Genomic DNA, 13,781 nt, shown 5'->3' on the forward strand with positions numbered 1-13,781 from the left:
TTCTTGTGTGCATATGCTCTCTCACATATACATTGTTCGACTGTGCATGTGTACAGCTAATAAAGATATCTTAATAATACTGTGCTCTTCTGCTGTACTAAGAAAAAAAAAGTGCTAATCAAGTTTCTAGAAAAGACATTTAACTTGAGCTCCAGTTTTGTTTTCCACTAACTGCTTCCAGGGTGTATGTAATTATTATATTGCTTATTTTCTCCTATTTATGTGGAATTCAAATTGATTATTATTCTTCATTTCTCCTGCAAAAAGCTAAATATACTCAGTAAGAAGGCTTCCTTTTCCATTTATCTTCTTTTAGAGACTGATAATTCCTCCTATATGAAATTAAGGGTTTGAAAAAACTAGAAATACTGCTACTTGACAGAAAAGATAATCCTAGATTATTCCCAAGCACAGCCCCTAGTTCAGTAGCCGGCTTATCCCTTCTTTCCATCTATGAATAAGCTTCCTTTCATTTATCCTTCCATTGACACTGGAAAACAGTGGCTAAAAATAATTAGAATAACCTGATAGCAAGGATTTTCCAGTAAATAGAGTAATTAGAATAATTTCTTTAATGTATTCTACTGAGCATCGCAGCTGCCTGATTTGAGACTTTTCTTCACATAGTCAAACAGAAAATGTGCCAGCTGGCAACATGGGCTTAAAAAACAACCACAAGAAGCAATTCTTGAACAAAGCCGATCTTTAAAGGGCTTTAAAAAAAAAAATAATGTGACTGTGGAGGTAGGATTGATTGCTTACTTTTCAAGCCTTCTGATCATAGGTTACAAATGCAATGATACAAAAGAATATTCTTCCTTTTTATTTTTAGCTAATTAAGAAACCGAAGAGAAGCCCATTAGGCCAAGAAATAGCAACTGGAAATTAATTCTCTGAAACAAAATTAACATAAAAAGGAAGTGCCAATAAATATTGTTTATGACCACAGACCAAGATCTAAATTTGTTCTTTAAGCCATGTGTTTATTTTCTTCTTATAAAGAAAATGGAGAATGTGGAATTTGGATTTCAACCCTCAGGTTCCCACTCTCTTTTAATTACTGGCTTAATATCTGGCTGAACAGTAAGCATTAGAATTTTTTCTGCAAGAGTTTTATGACACAGTACTGATTACATCAAAAGTGATCTCAAGATATTTCACAGATACCTCCATTGTTCACTCCTCGTAAAAAAGAACAACATATGTTAGGTGAGAAATTAAGTCGAAAAGCTGGTTGAGATCCGTGCAGCTATCCCCACTTCTATCAGAGAGAAGTCTCCTCTCTTCTATAAATTAAGACCTGCAGAATTTCATAGGTTGCTGGCAGACAAATACTTTAAATCCAACTAACCACAAGAAAAAACATTTGTTTTGAGTCACACAACAGACCTCACCACTCTGGCTGATGAATTCACAGGAAGAATCTTTAATGAACCATTTCCCAAATGACTTCTACAAGGAACTGACGATATCATTCTAACCTTTGATTTATATAGAGCATAACCAGCACAAAACTACACTCCCTTTCACCACCTCCAGACGGGCAGAAATTATCCACATTTAAAAAACGTTCTTTTTTCTACTTTAGGCAATTTCTTGTCCTACCCTTGTTACCAGAGTATCATTCATCTTCTATTAGTAAATAAGACGATTTACTTTATACTACAAGAAACTGGCAGGGACAGCCAGGAAGCTGCACTGACTTCAGAATTTATTCAAATGTTTAGAGCCATGGACTCCACATACTGAATTCAGCAGACACATTTGGGGATCATCCAGGACAACTTACTGCTCAAAGCACACTCAACTTATACATACGATCACATCCTCTCTGGGAAATCTGTTCCGGTGCTCAATCACCCTCAGAGAAAAGAAGCTTCCTCTTGTTTAAATGCATTTCCTGTATTTCAGTTTGTGCCCACTGCCTCTTGTTGTCACTAGGAACCCCTTAGATATTTAGCTTGCTTTTCCTTACTCCCTTCTAATCAAATACTTGTACATACCAGTAAAATCCCCCAGAGCCTTCTCTTCTCCAGGCTGAACAATCCCAGTTCTCTCAGCCTGTCTTTGAATGGTCAACTCTCCAATTTCTCACAGCTCTTCATTGGACTCTACCCTGTATAGCCATGTCATCTTCATGCTGGAGAACACAGCACTGTCACAGCACTACAGATGTGTCTCACCAGAGCTCCAGTAAAGGCAAAGGATCACTCCACTGACCTGCTGGCTATAGTCTTCCTACTGAAGCCCAGGAGGCCTTCACTGCAAGAGCACATTGCTGGTTCATGGCCAACTTAGTGTAGGGCTTGACTTTCCCCCTTGCGAAGTTCCTTGTCAGCCCTTTTCTCCTGCCTGTTGAGGCACCTCTAACAGACAAAACCATCAGCTTATGCTTGGATTTATTTAGAAAAATACTACTTTTGTTAAATTGTCGCATTTGGTCTTTTTGTTTTGGGCATTTTTTTGCAATATCAATATTCTGTTGAGTTCCCTGAACTATCATTGACTTATCTTTTTAATAAGAATTGTTACATAAACAAGTTAAATATTTTTAGTCTGAAAAAGAAAACAATTTAGAAATACATTTGGCCCACAAAAATTAGCTGTAATATACAGAGGTTAAAAACTAAAGTAACACTGAAACAGCAGATTTCAGCAGCGTTCCTAGAAATGGCACACTAACATTTATACAACCGACCAGTCTTTAACACCCTCCAGAGAATAGGGAGCTGATCAAGAAAAACCTCATGGAATGACAACCATTTTCCATAAGCTGTAAAAAAAGTCATAGAATCATAGAATAATAGAATCAGCAAGACTGGAAAAGACCTCAGAAACCATCAAGTCCAACCTATCACCCAGCACCTCACGACTAACTAAACCATGGCTTCAATTGCCACGTCCAATCCTTTCTTGAACACCTCCAGGGATGGTGACTCCACCACCTCCCTGGGCAGCACATTCCAATGGCCAACCACTCTCTCTGTGAAGAACTTTCTCCTCACCTCCAGCCTAAACCTCTCCTGGTGCAGCTTGAGACTATGTCCTCTTGTTCTGCCACTGGTTGCCTGGGAAAAGAGACCAACCCCCTCCTGGCTACAACCTCCCTTCAGGTAGTTGAAGACAGCAATAAGGTCTCCCCTGAGCCTCCTCTTCTCCAGGCTAAACAACCCCAGCTCCCTCAGCCTCTCCTCATAGGGCTTGTGCTCCAGACTCCTCACCAGCCTTGCTGCCCTTCTCTGGGCACGTTCAACTGTCTCAATAGCCTTCTTAAATTGAGGAGCCCAGAACTGGACACAGTACTCAAGGTGTGGCCTGACCAGAGCTGAGTACAGGGGCAGAATGACTTCCCTGCTCCTGCTGGCCACACTATTTCTGATGCAGGCCAAGATGCCATTGGCCTTCTTGGCCACCTGGGCACACTGCTGGCTCATGTTCAGCCTACTGTCAACCTGCACCCCAGATCTCTTTCTGCCTGGCTGCTCTCCAGCCACTCTGACCCCAGCCTGTAGCTCTGCATGGGGTTGGTGTAACCAAAGTGCAGCACCGGGCACTTGGACTTGTTAAATGCCATCCTGTTGGACTCTGCCCATCTGTCCAGTGTGTCAAGGTCCCTCTGGAGTGCCCTCCTACCCTCTAACAGATCCACACCTGCTCCCAACTAGGTGTCATCTGCAAACTTACTGATGATGGACTCAATCATCTGATCCAGATCATCAATAGAGATATTCAACAGGATTGGGCCCAACACTGATCCCTGGGACACACTTCCAGTGCCTGGCTGCCAGCTGGCAGTGGCACCATTCACCACCACTCTCTGGGCTCGGCCCTCCAGCCAGTTCCTAACCCAGCACAGAGTTCTCCTGTCCAAGCCACAGGCTGACAGCTTGGCCAGGAGTTTGCTGTATGGGAGGGTGTCAAAGGCCTTGCTGAAGTCCAGATACACTACATCCACAGCCTGCCCCACATCCACCAGGCGGGTCACCTGATCATAGAAGGAGATCAGGTTGGTCAGGCAGGACCTGCCCTTCCTAAATCCATGTTGGCTGGGCCTGATCCCTTGGCCATCCTGCAGGTGAGCTGTGATTGCCCCCAAGATGATCTGCTCCATAATCTTGCCTGGCACTGAGGTCAGGTTGACAGGCCAGTAGTTGTCAGGTTCCTCCATCCAGCCCTTCTTGTGGATGGGCATAACCTTGGCCAGTTTCCAGTCATCAGGGACCTCTACAGTGAGCCAGGACTGGTGGAAAATGATGGAGAGAGGCTTGGCCAGCTCATCTGCCAGCTCTCTCAAGTACCCTAGGATGGATCCCATCTGGTCGCATGGACTTGTGAATATCCAAGTAGCTCAGCAATTCCCAACTACTTCCCTCCTGGATTTCAGGGGGATTATACTGCTCCCTGACCCCACCTACCAGTTCAGGAGGCCAGTTATCCTAAGTCCTCCTGCCTTGCTGTTGAAAATGCAGGCAAAAAAGCTATTTAGTATCTCAGCCTTTTCCTCATCTTTAGTTACAAAATTCCCCTCCAAGTCCAATAAAGAGTGGAGATTCTTCTTGCTCCTCTTTTTGGCATTAATATATTTATAAAAACGCTTTTTATTGTCTTTCACAGAAGTGGCCAGTTTGCGTTCGACCTGGACTTTTGCCTCTCCAATTTTTCCTCCTACATGATCTAACAACATCCTTAAACGTATCACGCGTTGCCTCCCCCCCTTTCCAAGTCTTGTGTATTAAACAGCTAGATAAACGTTGACTTAACAAATACTTCAATAGTTATTTGTAATGCTTGTTCATTACCATAATCAAGGATTTTTTTCATCTTGGAGAGAGAAAATGTTACTTTATTGAAGGTTCTCTGAAAAAAAAAAAAAATTAGTCTTCAGCAACCCAATCTATTTCTGGTCCTGTCAAGTATACCAAATGGGAATTATTGACTCTTGTACTAAACCATCCTCTAAAGAGCTACAAGTCACTCATCATGCTACATTACTTCAGTGCAAGCCTTGAGATCTGATTAATCGTGAAATAGCTTGGCTCAGAACAGCTAAATGAAAAACCGGGCTTAATAGAAAATCTCTCATTTTTCTCTAGCTCACATGCATGGATCCCAATGTATTGCAAATTCTGTAAGACCATCCATATCAGGTAAATTTAGCTGCAGTTTATTTGTCAACTCTAAATCTGTTTGGGGAATTCACTAGACTACTTTTCTGATACACTTAAAATCTTTCTGCTAAACAGTATATAATCTAATTTCCTTATAAAACTAAATGTTTGGCAAAAGTTAACATAGAGAAAATTAGTTTTCATATGCACATACTGTATATAAAATACAAGAAAATCCACTGTGGGGGTGTTCAAAGTCAACTGAACTAAGTACTCAGCCAATGTCAACAGCAGACTTATGAAAACTGCAGCACATGCCATATGGGCACATCAGTTTTACTGGAAGAAATGTTTCTTCTTTTCTGAAAACATAATACTTGATAAAGTAATTTTAAAAACTTCAATAAAATAAATCTGAGTGACACTTTCCACCTACACATCACACATCAAAATTTTAAACATTTATATTTTGCTGTTCCTCACTTCCCATTTGTCTGGAGCAGCAGTTTTTTTAAATGTTTGAATATGAATAGAACAGTGAGATAAGAACATTTGAATCCTTCTTTTTACAAAGACGTGAATATCAGCTCTCTTTATTCCTGTTCCTGCACAGAAATACAGCGAAAAAGACTTCAGGAAGATAGTTTGACCACTTGTATGAATAACCAACATTTCTTGAAGATTTAAACAAGAAGTTTCTTTGAACTCCCTCATTATTCCAGTCTCCCCAGTTTGGACTCAGTTCTTCAACCCAAGAGCAATCACACAGAACTTTCCAAGGTACACATTAGTGAAAGAATGTGGAAGTAACCAAGGAAGACAAGTCAAAATATCCAGGGAACTCCAGGCCTGTCAGCCTGGCCTTGGTATCAGGGAAGATTATGAAGAGATTCATCCTGGGTACACTCACACAGCAAGTACAGGATAACACTGGGATCAAGCCCAGTTAGCATGGATTCATAAAAGGCGGGTCCTGCCTGACCAACCTGATCTCTTTCTACAACCAAATGACCTATCTAATGGATGAGGGAAATGCCGTGGACATTGTCTACCTGGACTTTAGTAAGGCCTTTGACACCATCTCCCACAGCTTTCTCCTCAAGAACCTTGCAGCCCATGGCATATCCAGGTGGATTCTTTGCTGGATTAAAACTGGCTGGATGGGCCCAAAGAGATCAATCCACCTGGCAGCCGGTCACCAGCGGTGTCCCCCCAGGTCTCAGCATTGGAGTCAGTTCTGTTTAGTATCTTTATGGATTATCTGGATGAGGGCATCAAGGGCACCACCAGCAAGTTTGCAGGGGACACTAAACTGAGTGGCAGTGGTGATCTGCTGAAGAGCAGGAAGGCTCTGCATAGAGATCTGGACAGGTTCAACTGATAGGCTGAGGTCAATGGAATAAGGTTTAACAAAGCCCCATGCTGGGTCCTGCACTTTGTTCACAACCCCAAGCAATGCTACAGGATAGGAGCAGAGTAACTGGAAAACAGCCCATCGGAAAAGGATCTGGGAGTGCTGGTAGACAGCTGGCTGAACATAAGCCAGCAGTGTGCCCAGGTGGCCAAGAAGACCAGTGGCATCCTAGCCTGTACCAGAACCAGTATGTCCAGCAGGAGTAGGGAAGCGATGGTGCCCCTGTACTCAGCCCAGGTACGGTGACATCTTGGGCACTGGGTTCAGTTCTGGGCACCGCAGTATAGGAAAGAAACACTGAGGTGCTGAAGTGTGTCCAGAGAATTACTAAGAGGCTAGTGAGAAGTTTGTAGGGCATCATATGAGTAACAGCTGAGGGAGCTGGTGGTGTTTAGTCTGGAAAAGAGAAGGCTTTAGAGACTAGTGCTGGTCTCTTCTCCCAAGTAACCAGCAACAGGATGAGGGGAAATGGGTTTAAGTTGTGCTAGGGGAGGTTTAGACTAGACATTGGGAAAAAAAATTCTTTACTAAGGGAGTAGTGAGGATTTGGAACAGACTGCCCAGGGAGGTTGTAGGGTCAACATGCCTGGAAGTGTTGAAGAAGCATGGAGATGTAGTGCTTCAGCACATGGTTTAGTGATCATGGTAGTTGGGTTATAGTTGGACTTGATGATATTAAAGGTCTTTTCCGGCCTTAATGTTTGCATGATTGTATGAAACAGTCCCCTCTTCTTAGCTCCCTAGATATCACTGGCAACAGTGTGGAGCTTCCAATACTAAAAGATATTATCAAAGAAATAACATATTTAGCATAACTCTCAACGGTCGCTGTAATCTTCAGCTGTGTCATATATGATTGTATGGAATTCTTTTCATTAAATGAAGTCAGAAACACATCAGGCTAAACAGATAATGGTACAAAGCTCCATGTGAAATTGCATTTCTTCACAGCTCTTAGTTTCTTTAATTAATGAGGTGAATTATCAGTTTTACAGATTCACAACCTCATGTAGCCCCACACAGACAATTTACCTGGAAGCTACAACCAAACCATGTTGGAGCTTTGTACAAAGAGGTACACATCATGGCAGAACTGGTTATGTCCTTACAGCAGTTTCAGCAGCAGCAGCAACAACAAAAGGACAAACAATGTGAAAACGGTAAAATGCACTTATTTAGACAAGTATTCATATATATCTATGGATTCGTTGTAATACTTTTGATATTTGGTGAGATCTTTTATGACAAAATCTCAACAAAACATAACCACAGCAGCTTTCTATATAAGAGCAAAGAGCCACTAGCAGGTATTAAGGGTGACATTACAGTTTTTAAGTCATGAAAAATGTATTAATGAAGGAGATTGTGCGCTTTACTCCAAAACATGAATGCAAATTAGCCTCAAATTAATGAAACTTTGAAGGTCATAATCACTGTGTTTTCTGAAATTGCTTATGTTCTCTGAAGCCTCTTTTGACAGGACAGGTTAGGTGAACTCTAATGAGAATGGAGAATATGAGCTTTACCATAAAAGCTGCACCAGATATGAAAAGCGTCTGGACCATTCTAACAAGCTGTTACTTGATTCACCCGATGTGAATTTTCTCTGATAGGAGATACCATTTTGTGCCCTAATTTCTCTTTTATGGAGTACCAATCTTTTCATCTACATATTATAAACCATCATCAATCCACTCTTCTGCATCTATAACACATGGATAATTAAGGCAAAATAGCCCCCCGCAAAATAAAATATCTAAAAAAGATGACAAGGTGATTTTTTTAAATTAAAAATATGGAACATTCCCTTTATAGGCTGAACAAAAAGGTTCTGTCAATCTGAAATAGCTCCTTTGGAGGAATTCTTGCAATTTCCAGAACTATCAAAAATGTTCCCCTGGAGCACTGAAATGAAAAATCCACTGCTCAGAGCAAGATTGAGTAGCTTAAATGCAAGATACACTGCACCACTATGATAACCCAAAGTGTCTTGTCTTGCCTCTGTCCACTGAAACATTAAAAGTCTTCATCAGAAAACTACAAAGTACAAGAGCATGAAGTTTGAGGTATCTGTATGCCCTTCCACTCTGAAAGAGCAAGAGTAGCAATAAAATACAAAATGTTATCCATCACAGGCAATTTCTATGTAGAGACAGTGGGTCAGACTTTAAGCTGTTGTTGAAGACCACTTAACAGAGGAATAAAGTGAGGCATTAGCACTCCACAGCATTCCACTTCATGAGGTGAGACAAAAGGTGAGGCCCAGAACCATGCCATCAATAAACAGACTCCCAGTTTTCCATGTTCTGATTTTGGGTTTCCATTGTTCAGCTTCAGTCAATGAACAACAATTACAATTTGAATCTAGACAGACACAACTGCACAAGTCCCAGTTAGCCAGTGTATCATCTTTCTGACAGCTGGACTCTCCTCATGGCTGCAGAAGGCTCTGTACTGAATACGTTCATCTTTAGGGCATCAACACAGTCCCACTCATTCCCTGGCTCAGGTATTCCCCTGTTTTCATGGATTCTAGCTCCTAGTCTCTACCTCACCACATTTCAGTCCTTGTGATTAGATCCAAATGTCTCTCACATCTAAAAGCTGTGGCCACAAACCTATGCTGAAGTAACAGGCTTCTGAGAACCTGCAGGGAATTCAAGGAGATAAAGCTCACTATCTGCCACCAACTGTTCTTTCTTCCTTGTAGCATCATTCCTGGAGTGGTGAAGTATAAAATCTATCATTCAGCTCCTACCATTTTGTTCAATATCTCATTAAGCATCTGAAACACCACTGTTGTGACGAGTGTATATATGCACATATTCAACCAATATCCAGAATAAGTGCATATCCCTGTTGTGACTGGGATTAAAAGCAGAGAGAGAACTCCAGAAACATGGAGTTAGTATTACCGCACTCCAATGAATTCAGTAACTTTTCATGTTAAGGGATAAGCAGAGACAAGGGCTTGTCATGAGTAAAATGCAAGTGCTTATTTTACTAGAACATAATGATTGCTCCTACGGATACATTATTATCCACACACCATGATATGCTTCTGCATTGATAAGCTACCAAAATCACAGTAGTAATTCCTAGTGTTTGATGTCCTGAAATGCAAATACATCCCATAATATATGAGTAAAAGCAGAAAGGAAAACAATACAATTACACGATAATTCCAAAGTACCAGAAGAAACATCTCTGCCTTTCAGAAGAACTATAAATATATTTTCAGAGGAACTATAAATATAGTCTGAGTTACTTCATGAGCAGAAAAACTCAAAGCTTCTGGGAGATAGAGTGGGTCTTTATTAGTGTGGAGAACATTTTGGTTAACTTTCCTTTGCATCTCCATACTGTAATCTATATCACCTATACTTCAGTGAGTTAGTTGTGAAATAAAGTAATGATACCTGATAATCTTCTCATGGAAAAAACTTACTGAATCTAGTCTCAGTAATAGCCATAAACTATTCTTGGTGGGAGTTTTTCCATTGAGGTCAACATTAATTGTATAAGTAGACCGAGAGTACTAAAAGAAACTAAATATCTTTAATTCCTTTAACCCTAGTATAACATGTCATACCTTCACATTTTTTGTATTTCTTCCTTTCTGCTTCCTCCCTTATCTTTGCTACCTTGTGCAGACGCTGTTCTGCAAATTGTATGACACTTGCCTTTTGGCCACATTTAAATAGCTGCTTCCTGACTTTCTCAAATCAGGGAAGTGAGTTATGCATTCTTCTTTTCCCATTAGTCCACATTAAGTAACCCTAAAAGCAAGATTACCTCTGAAATAGAAAAGATAACCACAATTTTGTTTGAAGGGTCTAAGAATTTAAGACCATTTGACTTACCATCATGTAGTTTCACTCCTGCAAAACACAAAAGTCCCATTAAAGTGTTCTTGTAACAGATCCACAGTAACCTTTTGGCCTAATACAGATTGCTGTACACCACATTTGCATCTTCCCACATGCTCTGGCTACTACAAGTTAGAATAATAGAATCATTCAGGTTGGAAAAGACCTTGAAGAGAGATCAACCACCCAATCATTAGTGTTGATGCTTTCTTGTATTAAACTTTCAACTACGTAGCAGCAAAACTGATCTACCCTAAGAGACACACAATAGACATCTGCTACAAAAAAGTATCAAAAACTAACATCCGAAGTTAACTAGAGCTAAAGAAAGCTCACAAAACTAACCCATGCATAAAACACCACCAGAGAGGTTCAAGAATTATGCTGCATTCAACAGAAACTCCAGCTAAATTTTGAGTAAAAATAGAAAGCATCTTTATCTGGTATAGGGACTGAAAGAACAACTTCAATTCACAGAAAATCAAATAAATCAGCAGTAAATTCCACCAATATCAAAAAGTACAACATTTGTGAAATGAAAAGACATCTGATATGCATAGATTATCTTAGTCCCTACACTTCATTATCCTAGTGATCATAGCATAAGACAAAGAAAACAGTCTCGTTAGAATTGCTTCAGATTGGGTAAACTAGTGTGACTTAGAGAACAGAAAGGAATTGCAGCTTCCCAAAAAAGAAACATACAGCTCTATCATACAATTATCCTCTCAGTGTGCCTGACAAACCATCCCGAGGCATCTTTAGATAAAAACATCATGTCTACAAAAAATGTCTCCAGAGGAAAAGCATAGGATTAACACCATACCTGAGCCTCTCCTGTTCTTCCATTTAACTGCCAGATGTACAAAGTCTATAAAATCCATACTTGAAATCTAACAGTTACTTTAAAAACACGAAGTGTATTCCTTTTCAAAAGTTCACGGATTAATTTGCCTATAAACTTGTATTGTCAGACAACCAGATTTCTGGATTTACCCAACAATTACTGTAGCAATGAAGTAATTTTTACACTTGGAACTTGGTGCTTTACCCACATCAAATGCAGTGGTGTGAACACACTAAAATCATATTAACGCATTACTTACATTTTAAAAAACGTAATTAAAATATTGCATTCTGCAGGAGCAGAGATTAGGTTTTAAAACTCTGGTCTAGGAAGCAACAAAGAAACATTTGTTGCTAGCATCTGAAATATTACATCTGTTCTGTCCTAGTGGCAGCATCCAGGAAGTGTGAAACAGCCTAAACATGTACATTGTACCTATAATGCAGCATTTTCCACATGCAGTATGATATAAACCAATTTCTACTCAGTCTGGGCATCCAGACTGAGTTTAGCTTTTGCTTAGATCTATGTAAAAAATGTTCTTTTCAACCTTGTAAAGAGTGTGTTGAAAAATGTAGGTTAAACTCTGCTTTATACTAATGATAGGTTAAACAGTAACAGATACTAAAACAGGCTGTGAGACAGACATGCAAAAAAGGCAAAAAATCTGGTACCTACATTGTTTATGTACTCAGAAAGCAGGTCTTGGAGAGCTTGGCGGATAGCATTGCACTCCGCAATGATGCGTTCGCGATGGAAATCCCGTGTGCAGGACGAATCAGCTAGCAAAGCTGCTCCACTGATAATAGCCTCCAGACGCTTCTCTAGTGAGGGCCTTATTTTCTCTTCATTCACTACAAGAGGATCCAGGATAATTAAGTTCTGGAAAAACATCAGGAGTATGGGTAAGAAAAATTAGCCCAATTAGAAGTTGCTCCTTTATTTTTTACTTGCATGAACCACAGTGACACTATGCTTCTTAGACATGCAGCAAACCCTTTGCCCTGGAAGTATCCAAAATATCTCTGACCATGGCAGATTCCCCTTTCCCTAATGGGTCTATGCCTAGGGGCCATTTGCAGACAAAGTTCTCTCTGCCATTTAGGTCTCACTAGTTCTAAGCCAATGGACATGTCATGAAATCTTACTGTCCGGGACCCAGTGCTAAGAAGTACTAATATGTATGCCATATACCCTCACATGTGGAATTTAGATCAGGTAAATCACAACTTCTCTGTGCTTATCCAGTATGTGCTAAGACTACTTTCAAGATAGAGAATTTTAATTATTTTTTCAATTTAGATTTAATATCACAATTTCAGGTACTGTCTAGCTTAGGCAATTCTAAGAATAAGTGTTCTATTATAACATCAAAGCTAAACGCTTAAACAGCTAGAAAAGTGGGCTTCAGTCACCTTGAAATTTCCTTCTTGGTTATTATTAACAATCTCTTACACATTAGGTATGAGTTAGGGAAAGCAAGACTTTGTTACATGTTCAATCCTCCCATGTTCTTTCAAATAGACAAGAATTGTTTCTGAGACAGCTGGGACATTCTCTAGAAAAATGAGTTTCCACACGAAACTGGTACAGGTTCCTCTTGCATTACCGTGTCATTCAAATGGAAGCTTAACTTTTCCAACTTGCAGGATCAGTGTAGGTTTCTCAACATCCACTGCTATTCCATTGCTTTGAAGTCCCCCATCACATTTAAAAGCATTCTAGTTATTTAAGCAGTCACTACTTACTACCTAATAACATAAATAAAAACAGCGGACAATGAACCTTCTCAAACATCTTCTGCAAGAACTTCTGGAGCCTAAATATCTAAGATTACGTAATATTTGGTAACCAAAACTGGGACTACATGAACTCCAGCCCCCACAATTCTATAGGCAATGACTAGAAGGGACCGGTGAATATCTGCCTGTTTCCACATTTTCTGTGTTAAATTTTAGGATTTTCCTACCAGTGCAGAGCATCACAAAAAAATCAGGCCAGTGCTACTGCTAGCACTATTTTGTGTGGTATATTCTGAGAGACAAGCTAAAAAAAATGTTTCTGGACTTGTCTCAGCAAATGACAGACCATTAAAACAGTTTAGGGGTCTATGCCAGGTGTTTGCATGCATTCAGCAAAAGCAACTAAGTTAAAGTATCAACCAGGTATTTCCAAGCTCCTGGATTTTCTCAAACCAATGTTCACGTATCCGGATACAGACAATACACTGAAATGGAGTTTATGTGCAAGCAGGCAGGAAAGAGCTTAAAGCTTTTGAAGACAAAAACGAAGCTATTTGTATATCTATAAATGCAACATATTAACTTTGTTGGTATATTTCCTAATTGCAAGAAGTCAAGCCTGTGTTGATCATGAAAACATTAGTCTCACATGCCAATTGGGAACCAAAGCCAAACTGAGATGAAACAATAATTTACCCACTCGCAAAGACAGAGCAAAGAAGCCAGTAAAGAATTACTCAATACTTACAAAAAAATCTGACTTTTGCCCTCTTAGAGAGCAGCTGAAATTTTGCCAGGGAC

General features: G+C 40.1%; 1 protein-coding gene across 3 annotated transcripts in view; it reads right to left on the minus strand.

Moving 5' to 3' along the window:
• Positions 1–13,781, minus strand: part of CTNNA3 (catenin alpha 3) — a 409,043-nt gene that overhangs the window by 316,696 nt on the left and 78,566 nt on the right. For all 3 annotated transcript variants that reach the window (XM_054382672.1, XM_054382674.1, XM_054382673.1), the window contains one exon: positions 11,917–12,120. In XM_054382672.1, the coding sequence (XP_054238647.1) occupies positions 11,917–12,120 (204 nt within the window). The remainder of the gene's footprint in view (positions 1–11,916; positions 12,121–13,781) is intronic.

The sequence above is a fragment of the Indicator indicator genome, chromosome 7 (genome assembly GCF_027791375.1).
Source record: "Indicator indicator isolate 239-I01 chromosome 7, UM_Iind_1.1, whole genome shotgun sequence".
In the NCBI taxonomy this organism is placed as follows: Eukaryota; Metazoa; Chordata; class Aves; order Piciformes; family Indicatoridae; genus Indicator; species Indicator indicator.